Raw genomic sequence first — 18,257 nt, 5'->3', positions numbered from 1 at the left:
GAGGTGGGTTAGCCTTCCTGCTACTTAGGTTCAGTGTATCAAATGAGTAGAAAACCTTTGCCTCTATCCCTCACCTCTAAAGGATATTCAAGTATCACCTTCTCGGACTCAAAATCCTCCTGGATTCACCAAAACCACCAGTTACTGCCCACATAGAGACCAGAGGAGGAAACAAGTAACATAATGGACTGCTACACACCTAATAAACCGATCTACAAATTGTGCTGTCACGTGTCCCCACTTCCGTCTTCAACAACTGACGGAAGTACTCAAATTAGTTGTTTTCATGAAATAATTATTATCTTAAATAAACATCTAGTTTCCAAAGAAAGCTCCACAATGTAAAACGTTCAAAGATGGCGATCCTGCATACAAGCATTTCATACACTTGTTGAGTTAGTATTCGTCACAAACTGAATTTAATAGCAAGTTATACAATCTGATCTACGAAATAGTTTTTACCTAATACAGGACTCCTTGATTCATAAACTCCGCCAGAAAATGATCATGGTGGCTCTTACCTGTGGAGCTTGCCTCCATAGAAAGGCTTGGTGTGAAACGTAATGGCTGCAGAATAACCAGTCTTCGCACAATTCACGTTGACTTTTCCTCCCAACTCCACCCACGGAACAGTCAAGATTGAGCGGGCGTACGCGCAGGGAAGAGAAAAGGTGTACTCTTCTCCGTGTTCCAGCAGGCACAAGAGCCCTGGGGGAGGAAAGAATAGCAGGGCCAATTAAAAGGGGGGAAAAAGACAACGAGGGACTAGAAATATCGGCGGCAATCCAAACCCAATAGCTTTCCTGCTATGATGCATTTCACTATTTATTAATTATCAAATTACGCTGCTAAATAGGACACACGAGTCCCTGGATTAAGAAGCTAGGGGTATAAAACAGAAGACAGAACATCAGATTTAATTAGTGCAAGAATCAAGAGCTCGAGCATGCTTACATTATGTTAAATCAACAATGAACACAGTAGGTGTATGGCATGATCACCTATCACAGTGGGTTACTGCTCTATACATTAGTGAGAAGCAGCATGCGCTTCACAGTGGCAGGCCTTATAATGCCAAATAAATGCCCCCTGCATATTAGATGTGCAACCACACTCCTTCAAGTTGCGGAACCCACGCCACACAACGTTTACAATGTGCAAAACACATCCTCAACATTTCACACAACAGATAAGACATAATTTGCAACTCTGACACACCAGAGTCTAAAAAATGTGCAACTCATACACTGTACTTAAGATACAAAGTGGTACAATGCTGTGTACTTCTGATATAATTTGCAACACCTACCTTTCACTGTGGATATAATGCGGACACACATCTTGACGTTTTCTGTTTTTCCAACTTTTATTTTTGAGGTTTTACATTTTCAAAGTCAGAACAGGCACACTGTATTTAAACAACAGATCCATAGTCATGCTTACGTAAATGTAATACATGTAGTCCCAGGTCACAAAATGAAGGTGAGCTAAAAACTAAGTCCAAAGAATTTACAATGGTTGTTGGACAGCGGATAACTAGATAGACAAAGAAATTAAAATGAAATAGAGCATAAAATCCCTAAAGACCAAGAGTGGACTGCCCGTTCCAATCCGATCAGCTACTGGTGAAAGTCCATTAGAGAGACCATCAGGGGTTCCGAGAAACCACTTAGTTGTCAGCATGAGCTAAAAGCCCTCAATGCGCTTTTTTGTTACAGGGTAATTAAGTTACTACTGGTGCTGCCCAATTAACGTCGCTTAAATGCTTCAGACAGGAGTATTTTATAAAGACGGACTCTCACCTGGGCCCCACTCGTGTGCATGATCCTCAGATTTTTTGGCAGATGCTATTAATAGTCATGCGGTAAGACTCTGGGTCCCTTTTTTCTGTAGGTCAGTGGATGTAGATGAGTGGTGGGAGGTTAAATATTAATATCCAGTCGAGGTATTCATACCAGTGCGTTGAGAGAAGAACATTACAACTTCTTCAGTTATGGGGATATCACTGTCCAACTCCTAAGGTTGAGGGGTTTTTGAGTGTTCACGGTATGTATGTCTGTGTAAAATATGTTTTCAGACCTTCAGACACTTTGCAAACACATGCCCACACTGGCAGGGCTTCCCTTGGGGTTCCCATACTTCTGTAATGGACACAGTGTCTGACGATGGCATGTGTGGTCCTGAATACTAGAGTGCATAATATGTTAAACACAAGTCATGGAGAGTTGGATGTAGTAGGCAGCAGTCCGCACGCTCCTTTCGTGAGAATGGTCCACTGAGCTTGGGAGGAATAAGAGGAATGTGACCCGTGAAAGGACGAGCAGGCGTATCCCCATAAGTAAGATCTAGACATTGGGCATTGCAGTGTCAACAGTGTGGACTGTGAGATGGTGTAGGATGACTGCTTTCTCTTGTCATGTAGGATGTATCTCAAAGGGTGAAGTTTTAACAGCCACTCGTCTAGTGTGGGTGAAGACACTTGATTCCAAGGCCTTAGGATACATATTTTTGCTGCTGCAAGTAAAAGGGCTACCAAACAATGTTTTGAGAATGACAACTCCTCCACATCATTGGAACGCTGCAGTATCGACAGGTGTGCCAAGGGCAAGAGTCTGACACCACTAATTTGTGGCAGTCTATCCCATATCACCGAAGAGCACGGTTGCAATTTCGGGCATTCCTGGAACATATATAATAGGTTACAGTCTCTTCGCTCACACCTACAGCAGTCAGAATGGGCCAACAGTGATACTCTTCCCAATTACAACAGGATCCAGTGGCAGTAGTGCAATATTTTGTAGTATAGACATTTTAATTCTCTCACAACTTTGTCATTGTCCAAAAGAAGGGAGGGCCAATCTTCCGGAGAACAATCCTTGCCTAATAGTGTTTGCCAGAAGAGGCGGATGGCATTCTCAGAAGACGTATACACTACATGTATGCTGGACACTGTACCCGATTGTGAACAAAAGGGACACCTCCGGCAATGAGAAAGCTGACGAGAATACCATTAAGAGGAGCTTTGCAGAACAAACTCTGATCAGAGATCTGGAAAGGATTTGAACGAGCTGTCATTGAACAACTAACTGCTTCACAGTTTTTTTGCAGTTGTCTTGGCAACTTAAAGATGCTTCAAAAATGATGGGATTACTTCTGGACGTGGCCAAAAAAAGACAGTGGAACAAGCTTTATTAGTATCCAAGCTGGTCTACTTAATGTAATATTCCTAAGGCCGCATGAGAGCTCTTCAACGTATTCAGAATGCTGAGGCTAGAATGCTGCTTATTGTCGCTAGGCTCTGCCCTGAGATATCTTCATTGGCTCCTGAGGAGGAAAAGAATCTCTTTAAATCTCTTTGCTTTAGCCACAGGATTATGAAATCAAGGGTCCCCGGTTACCTAAACCCCGATTCGCCCTGGTTACAGTTCCCAGAATAACCAGAGCACGCATGAGAGGTCGCTCCTTCAGCTATCAAGACATAAAACCGTGGCGCTCTCTTCATGCTGTGCTAAGACAAGAACGGTTCAAAACTATCTTTCAGAAAAAGTTAAAAACTTAGTTTTTCAGACAATTTTAATATCTCTAGTTTATTAGGAGCGGACTCTGTTCTTCCGGTGTAGTGTGGAATTTTAGCACGGGGACACTCTGTTGCAGTAACCATTGCGCTTTGCAAATAGGATAACATAGCAGTTAGTATTCAACTCTTAAATTACATAATTCAATTGAGAAGCCTCCCGTCGACTTATATTTCTGTACAATGCAAGATAGGTGCAGAACAATGCACCAGTGGGTATATCTTCAACCTTTCATGTGCCACCTTCAATGCAGCACCCAGTGACCAAAGGACTGAGCGATTGCTGTCCCAGGCCAAATCATCTACATGTATAAATTTAGAGGACAGTCTTTATATATAGGTTGCCTACTATCAACTTCTGAGGTTCCAGTATGGGATTCCTTCTGCCCGGGATGTAAGAATGATTATTAGAGTAGAGTTGGGTAAGCCATGATTCCTGCATCTGGAAAGGGAGCATTCGGAGCACATAACTTTATTGGGGCGCAGCTGTTATTTTTATCTTCTGCCTTGGATCTGTACATGGAGATTGGGCCTAGCTGCAAAGTAATTTTTTGATTTGGCCATGATGGCACATATTGGCTGACCTTCAGGGTCCCGCTTAGAGTGTAATAAATTTGTGGAGTAGAGTGTTTCGAAGTAAGATGACTACTCTTCCTTTTTCGGTGCTGTTGTTGGAATAAAAGGTGGATAACTGTGAGTTGTTGATGTAGCTACTATTTATGACTGCTTCCACCCAATTAGAAGGAGTGTAAAGCAGCTGGTTTTACCAGCACTAATCATATAGTGTAGGTTAAGTGAAAAAGAAATACACAGTGTAGTTATAAAAATTAGCATTTATTATAAACACTCACTAACACATTTCAATATCTCCTACTCGGAGATATAATCACAATACACACAATACTTTAATAATAGAACACATAAGTAGCAAAAAGTCACAGTGGTCTCCAGGGAAAGACAAACCATTAACTAAGAAAGTGGAATACGAACCACAACCTAATTCGAGACTGGACCCGGAAGACATAGAAGAGCCGAGGACCCAAGGAACCACCCAAGGTAAGGACCCAGGAACCCCAGTGAGGCTGTGTGCAGAGTGGGAACACAATACAAGTCAATGGGTAAGTAGCGGTTGCAGTTTTGAAGAAGGACCCTTCCCAGAGGACCATGAAGAAGCCCCGTGAAGAAGGACGATTGGAAGTCACCCCACCCGTGGATACCTCCGGAACCAGGATACCTACACCAGGGAAGCCAGGTGCAAAGTGAAGTTGGAAACCGCCGTAGACAACAATGGAGGACTTCAGTGAAGATGCCACTGGCGAAGAAGATGAAAGTCTGGTGGAACCCAAAGGTGGATTCAAGATGAGAGGTACCTGCAAGCAGAGGGTACAGAGTCAATGCCACGCAGGAGTGACTAGGAGGCACGGGAGATGAATGTCCACCGATGTCAGAGATACAGGAGAGTTGCCGGTGCCCTTCGAGCTGCAGCTGTCCGGACCAGGCGATGCTGTGGAAGATCAGGAGTCGTACACGAACTGTCCCATGTCGGATGTCAAGAACCAGGGGGGCGGAGTTCGTCGGAGCACCAACAAGCATTGGGGTACTGCTCCAGCGGTTCAGACGCAGGATACTGGCTTCAAACCTGCAGTGAAAAATCAGTGCAGGCCTCGAGGGAGCTGTAGAACCAGCGCCTGTGTTACTGAACCTTTCAGAGTCCAGAGGAGCTCAGGAACAGTAGACCGGTCAGCTTTGTTGAGGTGCCTACAGATGCAGGGAAGTGACTCCTTCACTTCAAGGGAGATTCATTCAGGTGTCTTGGAATTCCACAGGCCTTGTGAAGAACCTGTATGGAGCACAGGCACAGAAGTTGCAAAAGACAGGCAGGACAGCAAGAGCAGCAGGAGTCTTCCCAGTTGCAGTCTCAGTTCCCAAAGCTTAGTCCAACAAAGTCCAAAGTGACTAGACAGTTGAAGATGAAGTGGTTTCAGATCTGAATCTTGTCCCACGACGAATCGAAGGAACCACCCACAGGTAACCCTCTAAGGAAAGCGTTGGGACGATTCAGGGGTCCCTCCCACAGGAGGGGCTGGACAGTGGGGAGGATAACCTCATGTCCTTTGTCAAGTTTCGTGCCAGAGCGAGAGCCAACAACTCCCTGAACTGGTTCCAACTGGAGTATGCAGGGAGGGCACCAAATGTGCACTTCAAAACAGTCTAGTGGTGCTAGCAAGTGCCCCCATCCTGTCCCAATACACTAAATCCTGTCTGGGAGGTGGTCACACCTCCCTGTGACAGGAAATCTATTGTACTGCCTTCCCCTGCTCGAGCTTGGCTCAGCAGCAGTAGGGCAGAATCAGGTCTCTGGTCACCAGCAGACAGTTTGCTTTTCGAGTCTAGAAGACTGTTACCGGGAACTCTAAGGGCCTCCCAGAGGAGATTTACAGTGCATGGAATCATACCCAAACACCGTATACGGAGTTTGGGGTATGATTCCAACATGCTTGATAAAAACATGACAGGGTTTGTTACAGCCAGTTTAGAGTTAGACATTGCGTAATGACACATTCCCCTCTGTGTATCGTAATGGCGGATGCACTTACAACCTTGCAGGGGCACCCTCACACTTATAACTGAGCACCCTGCCTTAAGGATTAAAAGGCCTGCCTTAGGGGTGACTGATTGGTTTTAAGTGCAGTGACGTCAGATATAAGTAAACTTATATCGGTCGTAAGTGGTGCTAGCACTAGCTTAGAAAGGCTGCAATGGCAGACCGGTAGTCACAATTTGAGTGGTCACCCATGGGTGGCATAATACATGCTTAAGCCCATGGGGGACTCTTGGTGTACCTATGCCCTCGGTACCTTATTACCATATACTAAGGACTTATGAGGGTACACCAGTAGCCAATTTGGGGTGTACCTAAGTACTCACCATGTCCAATTTAATGATGAAGCACAGGGACTGAGGTCCTGATTAGCAGGATCCCAGTCAGACTAGTCAAAAACACACTGACGCCAGGCAAAACGTGGGGGTAACCATGCTTGAAGGATCCTACCTCCCTTCAATCCTGTGCAACGAGGAATCTACTGTTTGCTAGGAGATTTATCACCTATGCCTTTATGACGATTAACGCCCGCCATAGCCCTGGATCAAGATATTTATCTAGGGAGATTTGTTGTGGTGCGGGAGAGGGTGCAAGTACAACTACGGGACCCAGAGCCATTTGGGGACAAGAGAGGGAGGAGCGGCAAGGAGGAATATGAACATGGTGTTGGAGGATCATGTTACATTGTAAGGGATACATTGCTGTGCTGGGAGGCTAGGCAGTCTACCCAGGAGTGGCATGATATTTTTTTAACTAGACGACACAAGTTGTCAAGTTCAGGTTAATTTGACGTCCTACGTAAACAATACGCCACAAAACTAGGCACCACAGGGCCAAAACATAGCTTCCATAAAGCTCTGATGTGCATCTAAGTGGGTGTACTTATCTCAGCCAGATTCTACTGGTGGATTAGATCTCCAAAATCAAGAGCTTGTGGCCTCAATCTCTGGTCTCAGACGCATTAAACCGAAGGAGAGACTGGGGACAAAGTACACTGCGGTGAACAGGTATTAATGCTAAGCCTTAGAAATGGCATTTCTGGGATAACATTGTATAATGACTACCCTGCAGTAGCGGCATGAGTTTGTCTCTGTCTTTCTAGAGTGCCTTGATGATATGATTTACTCTTGCCCTATCAGAGTTTTTCTTTTGTCTCGAGTGCTTTGTCTGATGCATATCAGTGTGGTCAATAATGCAAACAGACCAGATGATTGTGGTAGGGAAAACAGGGGTTTACATAGCTTTATTGTCAAACTCAACCAAGAAGGATTTAAGGTCTTCAAGCACGGCATATTCAAAGGTCATACCAACTACTGGCACTTTCATGATCACTGGATCTAGTAGTCTATTGTTGAAGGCCCACTGTCGCATCATGGGCCGTTGTGCTAGGAAACTTTCTTTTGCTGTTTGTTTCATAGGAGAAGTCTACAGAGATTTTTATTGAATCATATCCCAAAATGACCGGGCCGTTCTTTTTCTCAAAGACAAATGAAAATATAATGAAAAGTTACAATAAATGAGAAGGCCTGACATGTTTACTGTGAAAAGCATACGTTAAAGTCAATAGGCAATTATGGGCAGATTGTTATTGCTATAATGTATTGCCTACAGATGTTACATAGAATCTCACAGATTATTGTAGTAGGGACTGGTTTTGGTGCTGAGAAATCGTGGGTAGAGAAGATTTGCACTGTCAGAATCCTTGCTAGGCCCTCTGAGGAGAGAGAGTATTTTGCTTTGCCAAATGTAGTTTTGTATACATGGGAGAGGATGGGGCATTAGAGCCAGAGCTGCTGATTTTGAAACTAAGGAATCAGATTCAAGTCCTGGCATCAGCCCAATATTCTGTGATTCTGGCAAATCACTTAATCTCCCTGTGCCTTAAGAAATTAATCTGACAGAACATTTAATGCAACTGGTGCTTACGTAAAAGCACTCCAAAGCCCTTGGGCCGAGTTCACCATATAAAAATCTGTAAAACTAAATATAAATAAATACATTCATACTTTTATGACTGTATGCCTGATGGTCGCCTTGTGGAAAAGCTCATGCTCAGCACAGTCAGCCTAAATTGGTTGTGGTTATAATAATAAAGGCATTAGGCCTGATTATGTATTATGAAAAGTTACAATAAAGGCAGTAGGCCTGGCATATGGATAGTGAAAAGCATAAGTTAAAGTCAATAGGTATTTGAGGGTGGATTATTGTTACTCTGATGTAAGCCTAAAGATAGGTTTTTGGGGACATGGAATCTCACAGATTACCTTAGTGGGGAAGGGGTTTGGTATTGGTTCTTTCCTCTGACAAACCAGGAGTTTAAACAATTTGAACTGTGAGAATGATTGTTAAGCTCTCTTATGAGAAATAGTTTGCTTTACCAACTGTAATTGAGTATACACTTTCAATTTGATAACTGTTTGCCCCATGGCTCCCTTGTGGGAAAGCTTACTCAGTACAGTATGACTGAGTCGGTTATGGTGACAAGCCAATGATAAAAGCTTTGGGTTGGATTGGTGTGCAGGGAAATGTTATGCCAGTTTACATAGGTCTAGCCCGATTATTATGAAAAGTTATCACAAAAGCAGTAGGTCTGGTCTATTTATTATGAAAAGGGTATGGTGAAGCCAAAAGGCCTCTAACTGTGGATTGCTATCAGATAATGTTACTGCCTACATAAAGATATTTGTTTACATGCAATCTCACAGATTACCAGAGCAGGTTTTGGTCACCCAACCTTACAAACCATGGCATAGAGTTTCACAATGATGATGCTATGTAATCCCTACTGAGATAGTTTGTATGCTGTTTAGCCAACTGTCATTTTGTACAAACTTGTAATTTTATAATTATATGCCTTGAGGCTGCCAGCTTATGTGCCCTTCAGCAGGCCTTTGTTGTATATAGTGTCAAAGGCCAGAAGCCTTATCGATTCACTGGGGCAGGTTACATCAGATTCCATAGGTTTATAATTAAAAGTTATGCAAAAGCAAGTAGGACTTACTTATTGTTAAAAGGTAACTAGTTCACCACGGCAATTCAAGAATCCAAATGCTCCAGCCGATGACTGGAAAAGACATTGAGAAACAGCAAAACTCCAGAAGCACGCTCCATCTACAAAACAGCCACCATGGCACACCAGCAACTTATCAAATCAACAAAGAAAAACTTCCACCAAGACAGAATCCTCTCCCACAACTCCAAAGAACTCTTCGCCATCATAGAGGAATTTGCCAAACCCAAGAGCGCAAAAACTGGCGTCCCTCCCTCTCAAGACCTCTGCAGCAGACTCAGCCCCATTCACCTCATGATCAAGACGCTCTACAACAACCTTGACAACTCAGACCTCTGCACGGCCCCAATGTCCCCCCCCCCAGCGACGCCACCAAACAGACCCTTCTTACCTAGACGCCACCTACAACAGATGAGAATCTTCTGACCCCTGCCTGCGTCACATCTTCCACAGGGCCATGACTGCCATCGCACCCGAGCTACGCCGTACCATCAACTGCTTCCTCGAGACCACCACATTCCACGCCAAAGTCAACCCCCTACTAAAGAAGCCCTCCACAGACCCGATGGACCTCAAGAACTGCAGGCACATCTTACTACTCCCTTTCGCAGCCAAGGTCATTGAAAAGGCCACCAACACCCAGCTAGCACACTTCATCGAAACCAATAACATCCAAGACACCTCTCAATCTGGATTCCACTGCAGCCATTGCCCGATACCGCCCTCCTCCCCGCCACAGACCACATCTGTGCCCTCCTCCAGCAAGGCAGCCCTCATCCTCCTGGACCTATCAGCAGCCTTCAACACAGTCTCACAGTCTCCCACTGCACACTAGCCACCAGACTCCATGACGCTGGCATCCAAGGAAAGGCCCAAGACTGCCTACGCTAATTCCTCACAGGCAGAACACAGAGTATAAGACTTCCGCCCTTCCACTCGAACCAACAGAGATCAGATGTGGAGTACCCCAAGGATCCTCCCTCAGAAACCACGGGCTCAACATCGTCTCCTATGCCGATGAAACCCAGCTCATTCTCTCATCCACCAAGGAACCAGACATAACCAAGCACCATTTCCAAGAAGGGATGAAAGCTGTTGCAACCTGGATGAGGAACAGCTGCCTGAAACTCGACTCGGAGAAAACAGAAGTCCTCATCCTCAGCTCCACCCCCTCCGCATGGGACTACACCTGATGGCCCCATGCCCTCGGAAACCCACCAACCCCAACAGACCACGCATGTGACCACTGCATCATACTAGACTCATCACTCATCCATAAATCTCCAGATCAACGCATCTCCTCTGCATGCTTCAACATCCTCCGCATACTACGGAAGACATTTAAGTGGATCCCGGACTCTAGGATAACGGTCACCTACGCACTTGTCACCAGGAAACTGGACTAAGGCAACGCCCTCTATGCCAGAATCAATAAAAAAACTCCTCAGCAACCTCCAGACTGTCTAGAAAGCCGCAGCCTCGATATCTCACGGCACAACCACATCACTCAACACCTCCGCGACCTCCACTGGCTCCCCGTCGAAACAAGGATAACTTTCAAGCTACTCACACACGCCTACAAGGTCCTCTACAACACCGGAACCCAAAACCTTAACAACCGTATCTCCTTCAATGCCCCCCAAGAGAAACCGCTGTTCAGCCGACCTCTCCCTAGCCACCACCCCACGCTTCTACACGACCAGAGTAGGTGGAAGGTCCTTCTCCTACCCCGCAGCCAAGAGCTGAAACAATCTCCCCCTTCACCTTTGGCGAAGCCCGACACTGCACCAATTCAGGATGGACCTCAAGACCTGGCTCTTCGAATGACTCCAACGGAGCTGCTCCCCCCCACCCCCCAGCACCTTGAGACCCTAACGAGCGAGCAGTGTGTTTACAAGTCCCTCATTGATTGAAAAGCATGTATTAAAGGCAACGGGCTTTTACGGGTGGATTGCTATTACATAGTGCTAAAGCCTATTGGCAGGTATTTTCATATAAGGAATTGCGAAGATTACTGTAGTAAGCAAGTGTTTATGTGTTGGAGGCCAACACAAACAAACCATGGAAATAGATGATTTGCACAATAGTGGTCCTTAATAGGCTACATTAGTAAGGATTTTATATTGTTTTGACAACCGTAATTTGTACATATTTGTAATTTTATTAAAGCCTACCTAATAGTTACCTTGTGGGAAGGCTTATAACTGACACAGTAGGTCTGAGTTTGTTATGGTGATAAGCCAATGATAAAGGTTACACACCGGATTCCTTGTAATGAAAAGTTAAGTTAAATATTTATTGCGAAACAATAAGTAAAAGTCAAGAGGTAATTATGGGCAGGTTGTTATTACTCTATTTTATTGCGGACTGATCAGTATTCAGTTACATGGAATCTCACAGATTATTGTAGTAGGGACTAGTTTTGGTGCTGGCAAACCATGGGCAGAGAAGATTTGCACTGTCAGAATCCTTGTTACACCCTCTGAGGAGGGATAGTATTTTGCTTTGCCAATTGTACTTCGATATATTACGTAATTTGTGGACTGTACGCCTGATGGTTGCCTTGTGGTAATGCTTAAACTCAGTACTTGAGGCCTCAGTTAGTTATGGTGACAATGATAACAAGTAGAGGCCGGATGGATTCACCAGGAAAAAATATTTTAGATTTCATGGGTCTGATCTTTTTATGATGAAGTTATTAGAAACGCAGTAGGCCTGCTACATTGATACTGAAAAGTATATGTTATGGTCAATAGCCATTTAAGGGCGAGTTCTTTTTCAGACCGTTTACATGAAATGTCACAGAGTAACTCTGTAAGGAACGATTATGAGGTTGGATACGGCCTCCGACAAACCCTAGGGGGAGAAGATTTGCACTGCAATAAGTCTTACTAGAAACTCTTTTTAGAGGTCTCCCAGGACCTTGTAACAGAAAACCTAAGTAACTTACATCCATATATATATTCATATTAATCCACAGAGGGCCTTTGGGTCAATATTCTTCTTTCATCGTCCTGTCTTTGTGTCATGTGTCATCTGATTCTATCCATGACAACATAATGTATGTGGTAATGGCTCAGTCCACATCAGTATTGGCTCTTTTGCCCTTTGAATGACAGTATTTTTGGAGGACGTGCAGATCCATATGAAAGAGTGCGCTTCAGTTTCAGGGCTGGCTGGTCAATCTTGTAGTTTCAATTTTCTCCTTTTATAGTTCCCCTTTCATTTCTTTTCCTCCTCTTTTTATTTTAATGCTTCTTAAAAGGACGCTCCAGCTCTCTGGTAGTGCTAACGGGTCAGTGCTTGCTTCTAATTTATTCTGCAGTGTGCAGCATGCCATGTGGACACTTCCTCTAAACCACAGACCTATTGCCATTGCTCATCTTATTTCTTTCTCCGCTCATCTCAGGAGTTATGTCTTCATCTTCAAGCAAATGCAGTATCATCACCGTCGCCTTACTTCGACCCCAGTATCAACTGCAGCATTTCAGTGAACACCGCCATAATTGGCACAAATAACATATGGGAAGGACGCCAAGTCTATGGAAGCTGTATCACAGATACAATCAGAATGACACTTCTATTATTACCATTGCACAGTATCACTATCGCCGTAGAAAACATTTCACAAAAATTCCAATTTCAGTGTCAAGATTGCCCTTTGGATACCACATCGGTGTCAACACTTTGGATCTGTTTAGACAAGCGCTCACTAAATATTACATTCAAAGGTAATCCTGTCCATGGCATTCTTAATCAGCTTGATTACTCTTCGTTACGACTTGTTCTTTGGATGTTTGCCTATTTATGATTCCAATCAACTGTCTTTAGGATACATGGTGAGCTATATAATTATTAGATTGACATTAAAATATTGTCATGGCTGTGTGCGTCCAGCAATAATTACTGCATTCACAAACACACCCTGAGCCATATCAACTCATCCAAAAAGTAACAAATCTGTTGCAAAAACCCCAGTGACAAGCTCCTAATCAGAATCAATACCACAGTAATGCCCTGTCCCATCGATTTGCTGAGACATACTATCGACATTGGGTTGAGGAGGTAACCAAAATAGCATGACTATGCTCCCTTCAGAGGAAACACACAGGGATATCCTCTTAATCCTGGGAAGAAAATGTCATAGGAGAAAATGGCCCCCGAGAAAATCCAGTAAGCAGTATCTCCCTAATGTGTGCAAATGAAAGCTAAATTCTTCCTGCAGTCCCCTGTGTAGATGTAGACAAGAAATGCTTAACACTGGCTTCAGAAACCCTGGTCCTTGCTCTGGGTTTTAACATGGAGGCATTTTCTTTTGACTCCTATTTCGGGCTCTCGTAGGGCATTACTAAAAAATACTAACTCCCCAGCAAATTTAAGAGTTTAAGAGTGACAGTACCCTGAAGTAAGCGCAAGTGACATGCTAGCACCTGAAGAACACAATTAAAATATCAAGTCACAAATAAATATGTATGTATGTATGTATGTATTTGGTATTTGTAGAGTGCATAAATCAACCGTAGGTCTCATAGCGCTAGCAGATACTCAGGGGAGGTGGACAGGAGCCAGGCTGAGCCAGAAAAGCCAGGTTTTTACATTTCTTCTGAACTTCTGGTGATTGGGTTCTGTCCTGATGTATAGAGGCAGAGTATTCCAGGTATTTGGGGCTATTTTAGAGAAGGATCTATCGCTATTCCCAACTGTGCAGACTTTGGGGATAGTTAGGAGATGCTTGCCGGTGGATCGGAGGATTGTGGCTGGGCGATGGTTCGTAAGTTTTTTCGCTAGGTATTTTGGCCCCTGACCGTTAAGGGTCTTGAGGACTATACAACACAGTTTGAAGTGGTTTAGTTTTTTAATGGAAAGCCAATGTAATGTCCTAAGACTGGGCACAGAGGGGCTGCAGGGGGGTACTGGGGGGGGGGGGGGGGGTACCATTCTGGCCGCTGTGTTGTGCAAGACCTGTAGTTTTGTCAAAAGGCTCTTGTTAATGTAGGCGAACAGCGCATTGTCATAATCCAGACGGCTTATGATTAAGCCCTGTACTAGGGGCGTGCGGGACGGAAGGAAGATTTTCTTAAGGCTGTGCATCAGTCCGAAACTGGTGTGCACTACCTCGTTAATATGGTCAGTCATGGAGAGTTTGTTGTCTATTGTAATCCCCAAGTTCCGGGCTGTGGACGTGAGGGGCAGGGTCCCAAGGCCGGCAGCCACCATTCATCTGTCCAGTATTTGTGTGCATTTCCAAAGAGCAGTATCTCTGTTTTGCCAGCATTGAGCAACAAATAGTTATTGGTCATCCAAGCCTTTATTGACAGCATTCATTGTTGAAATCTTAATTTGGTGTCAGTGGGGTCCAGACCTAGGATAATTAGCAGCTCTGTGACATCTGCGTAAGACACCGTTTCAAAGCTGTGTGCTCTAATTACCTTTGCCACTGGGGATACATATAAATTAAAAAGTGTTGGACTCCTTTAATTTCATTTCGTGAAGCTTGATTCGGTTCATATCGTACAATGACCATAAAAGTGTTGGACTCAGTATTGATCCCTGGGGGAAACACTTGTCGATTTCCTGGTTATTTGAGGAGAATGGTCCTATTTGGACCTTTGAGCGCCATCCAGTCAGGTAGTTCTTGATCCAGAGTAGAGCTGAGCCCTCGACACCAACCTCAGCTAGGCATTCTAAGAGAATGCTGTGTGAGATGGTGTCAAAGGCAGCCGACAGTTCAAGTAAGATCAGCATTGCAGATTGTCAAGGGCCAGCCTTATATTGTCTATGATCTCAAGTAAGACAGTTTCAGTGCTGTGAAATGCTCTGAATCCAGATTGGGATGGATCTAGCAGCTTGTTTTCTGCAAAATGTTTGAATAATAGTTTATTAAGGATTCCAAGACCTTTGCCGAACAATGGCAGAAGGGAGATTGGGCGATAGTTGAGTAGCTGTTTAGGGTCGGCATTGTTTTTTTTCTTTAATCGGTCTGATTATGGCCTCTTTCCAGTGAGAAGGTACAATAGAGTGAGACAATGAGAGGTTAAGGATTTTAGTCTGGTCGGGAAGCAAAGCCGGTGCAATTTTAGATCGAGTTTGAGAAGAGGCTGGGTCGGCTGGGGATCCCGACTTAATTCTGCTAATTGTGAGGGCTACTTCGTTGTTTGTGAATGTGTGAAATTCTTTAAGAACAGTGACGTGGGGAACCGAAGGCTCATTAGTTATCTGCTTGGATGATAGATTGGTTAAGATCGTGTCAGTAGGGTGGGGGAATTGTTTGTGGATGTCGTTAATTTTGTCATTAAAAAAAGATGAAAGCAAATTAACCCATTCTTGGGACTCAGTGGGTGGAGGTTGACAGGGTGGGGGATTTGTGAATTCTTTAACTATTTTGTATAGCTCTCTGTGTGAATTTGCTGCCTGGTTTATCCTGTTCCCCAGATAGGCTCTACATAAATGATATAGACTTAGCAAAAAAATTCTATGTGCTTCTTTGTATTGTTGTCTGCCTGTTACATTTTTTGTTTGTTGCCATTTGCATTCGGCTGCCTGACCGCGAGTTTGGTTGTTTTTAAATTTGGGGTGAACCATGGAGAGAGTTTAGTAGGACATCTGGTTAGCTTCTTAGGGGCAATAGTATCTAAAGTAGAGGTAATGGCAAGGTCAAGGTAAATTGATGCCTTGTTTGGGTGGGTAAGTTTTGTGATAAGGAGGGGTGGAGAAAAATGAGTGGAAAAAGAGTGCAGACTGACCTTGTTCCAGGATCTGCTATATTTTAGTTCTTTCCTGGATTGGGGTTGGTTTAGGGATAAGTAAATGTTAAACCGGTTAACATGGTGGTCTGACCATAGGATTGAAGTATCTGGTCGACCTCTACTTTCGTCGAATTCGTGAATAGGAGCTCTAAAGAGTGGCCAGCTATATGTGTGGGGCCAGTCACTACCAGCTGTAGGCCTAGTGTGTCAATGCTGGTAATAAGGTCACTGGTGTGGGGATCTTGTGTAAGTTCGGCATGATAATTGAAGTCAGCTAATAAAAGAAAGTTGCCAGAGGTCAGGACGTGTGGAGCTATTGTCTCTGAGTTTGTTGACAAAGTTTGCTTTATTTACGGGGGGCCTATAGAGGAGGGCGGCTTTCCATGATTCCTTCTTCCCCGTCTCTATAGTGAAGATGCAAATTTCGCCCCAATCCGCTAGATGGGTGTCGCTGACATAGAATTTGATGTTTGTCCTGTGGAAAATTGCGGTTCCCCCTCCCCTTCTGTCAGTCCTGTCCAGTCCAGTCTAGTTATGTTATTGTCGAGGGAGGGCTACTGCAATGTCTGGTAGTGATGTGTCTTGGAGCCAGGTTTCTGGGAGAAAAAACATGCCTGGTTTTTCTGTGTCTATTAGTGACCATATTTCTAACGCGTGCTTAGGAAGGGACCGAGCGTTACAGTATAGACAGGTTAGATGTTTAAATGTTTGGGGGATGGGTTCGTTTATTGTACAACTGATGCTGCTGGATGCTTTTATATGTTGTCGACTAATTGGGGGGGATTCTTGATTTGTGTGGCCATCAGTAGGTAGGGGAGGGGAGTTGCCGGGTGGGTGTTGGGGAGCTGTATTTAGGGAGTGGAGCTCCTGGCTTGTATATTTAAGAATGGCCATTAACTGAGCTAAAGGGTCTGTACTGTTTTCACGATTCCTGAGGAATCAGGGGTATCATACTCAGTAGTTGCTAGAAACCATTTGCTCCATGTTAGTTTAGGGGACCCTATGATGGCACTGTGAGCTAGCTGGATGAACGGTCAACCTATCCAGCGAGAATGTCTGGAAATCAGTCTTGACACCAAGCCCTTAGTTTATGTTGTCCGAACAATGCGCAGGTCCTACGGATTGGTAGGAAGTACATGACCTGTTGTGTAGTTCCTACCAATCCTTAGTTTAATGGTTTCTGCCAACCACTGAACATGACAACCCTAATTCCTTAGGAATCGTGGAAACAATACAGAATATTAAGTATATTCACTACATTAGTTTTAAGAAACTTCTTCTGACCTATGATTGGCATGTATATGTTATGAATCATTTATGGGTTATGCTCCATCCTTGCTACAAGTGTCCCGGCGGGTCCAGCATATTTAAAAACTTCTTTTTAAATCTTACACAGGCATCCTGAGCTATTAAGGTCACTATTACTCTGTTTTTATAAAGCCTGTATTGTGGTCTAAGGCCTGCTTTGCACGCATGTTATGTTAGCATGGCTTATTAGGTGTTTAAATGCCATTTTGCCTTTTGCTGCTTTTGCACTCGACACTGCATATAGCTGTTTTTGTAAGTTAGGCTTTGTGAAGGTCTACACATGGGAAAGGGTCAGTGATAAGGTGTCTCATTCATTACATTTCCCGCAACTTCCTGGGTCGGGCCCCGGGTTGTGCGGCACATCCAGTTGGGCTGAACGGGCTGAAGCTTAGTCCAGTTATAGTTAATGCGGGTATGGGCAAGCGTCCACAGGATAAGGATGAAATGCCTTTTTGGCTTGCCGAGAAATTGGACCAGGAGGCAGTATTCCCGAATACCACTCCTGTGGAGAAACACAGGAAACTTACTATTAGTTTGCAGAAAGACTTCGTGCCGGACGTAAATGACTGTACCACTTGGGGTGTGATTTTTGCGGCGGTCTATACTAGGTGCTTCGGCATCCCGTCAATGGCTGTCCTGCCCTCCTTCATTAAGCGCGTTCAGGATGAACACAGACCGGAGGCAGCTGTAGAGTTGGGAATGCGACTCATAGGAGCGTTTGACATGGTTCGCGATTTCGTCTTTGCAAATGTTAAGGGGGATGCGGTAAGTTTCCAAGTGTCTAATGCTTTGTGCGATATTCCCGAGGAAAAGAAACCCCGTCAGTTACCGAGAATTATTACGGAGGCTTATAAGACCATTGGCCGTAATAGTTTAGGTGTTAAGCCTTTTGCTAAAAAACAAACAGCAGCAAACTCAGCAGGTGTCACTTGATAAAGATGATCGCCAGAAAGATCTGAAACAAAATTGGAGTAAGAATAAAAAAACAGGGGAAACGGCAACAGAAACAGGGGTCCA

At 44.3% G+C, this 18,257-nt stretch overlaps 1 protein-coding gene across 2 annotated transcripts in view; it reads right to left on the bottom strand.

Moving 5' to 3' along the window:
- Nucleotides 1-18,257, bottom strand: part of OSBPL11 (oxysterol binding protein like 11) — a 389,464-nt gene that overhangs the window by 53,275 nt on the left and 317,932 nt on the right. For both annotated transcript variants that reach the window (XM_086957431.1, XM_086957432.1), the window contains exon 10: nt 522-708. In XM_086957431.1, the coding sequence (XP_086813557.1) occupies nt 522-708 (187 nt within the window). The remainder of the gene's footprint in view (nt 1-521; nt 709-18,257) is intronic.

This window comes from Lissotriton vulgaris, chromosome 2_1, assembly GCF_964263255.1.
Source record: "Lissotriton vulgaris chromosome 2_1, aLisVul1.2, whole genome shotgun sequence".
NCBI lineage: Eukaryota > Metazoa > Chordata > Amphibia > Caudata > Salamandridae > Lissotriton > Lissotriton vulgaris.
Note: the sequence above shows the minus strand (reverse complement) of the source record. Positions and strands in the feature narration are given on the sequence as shown.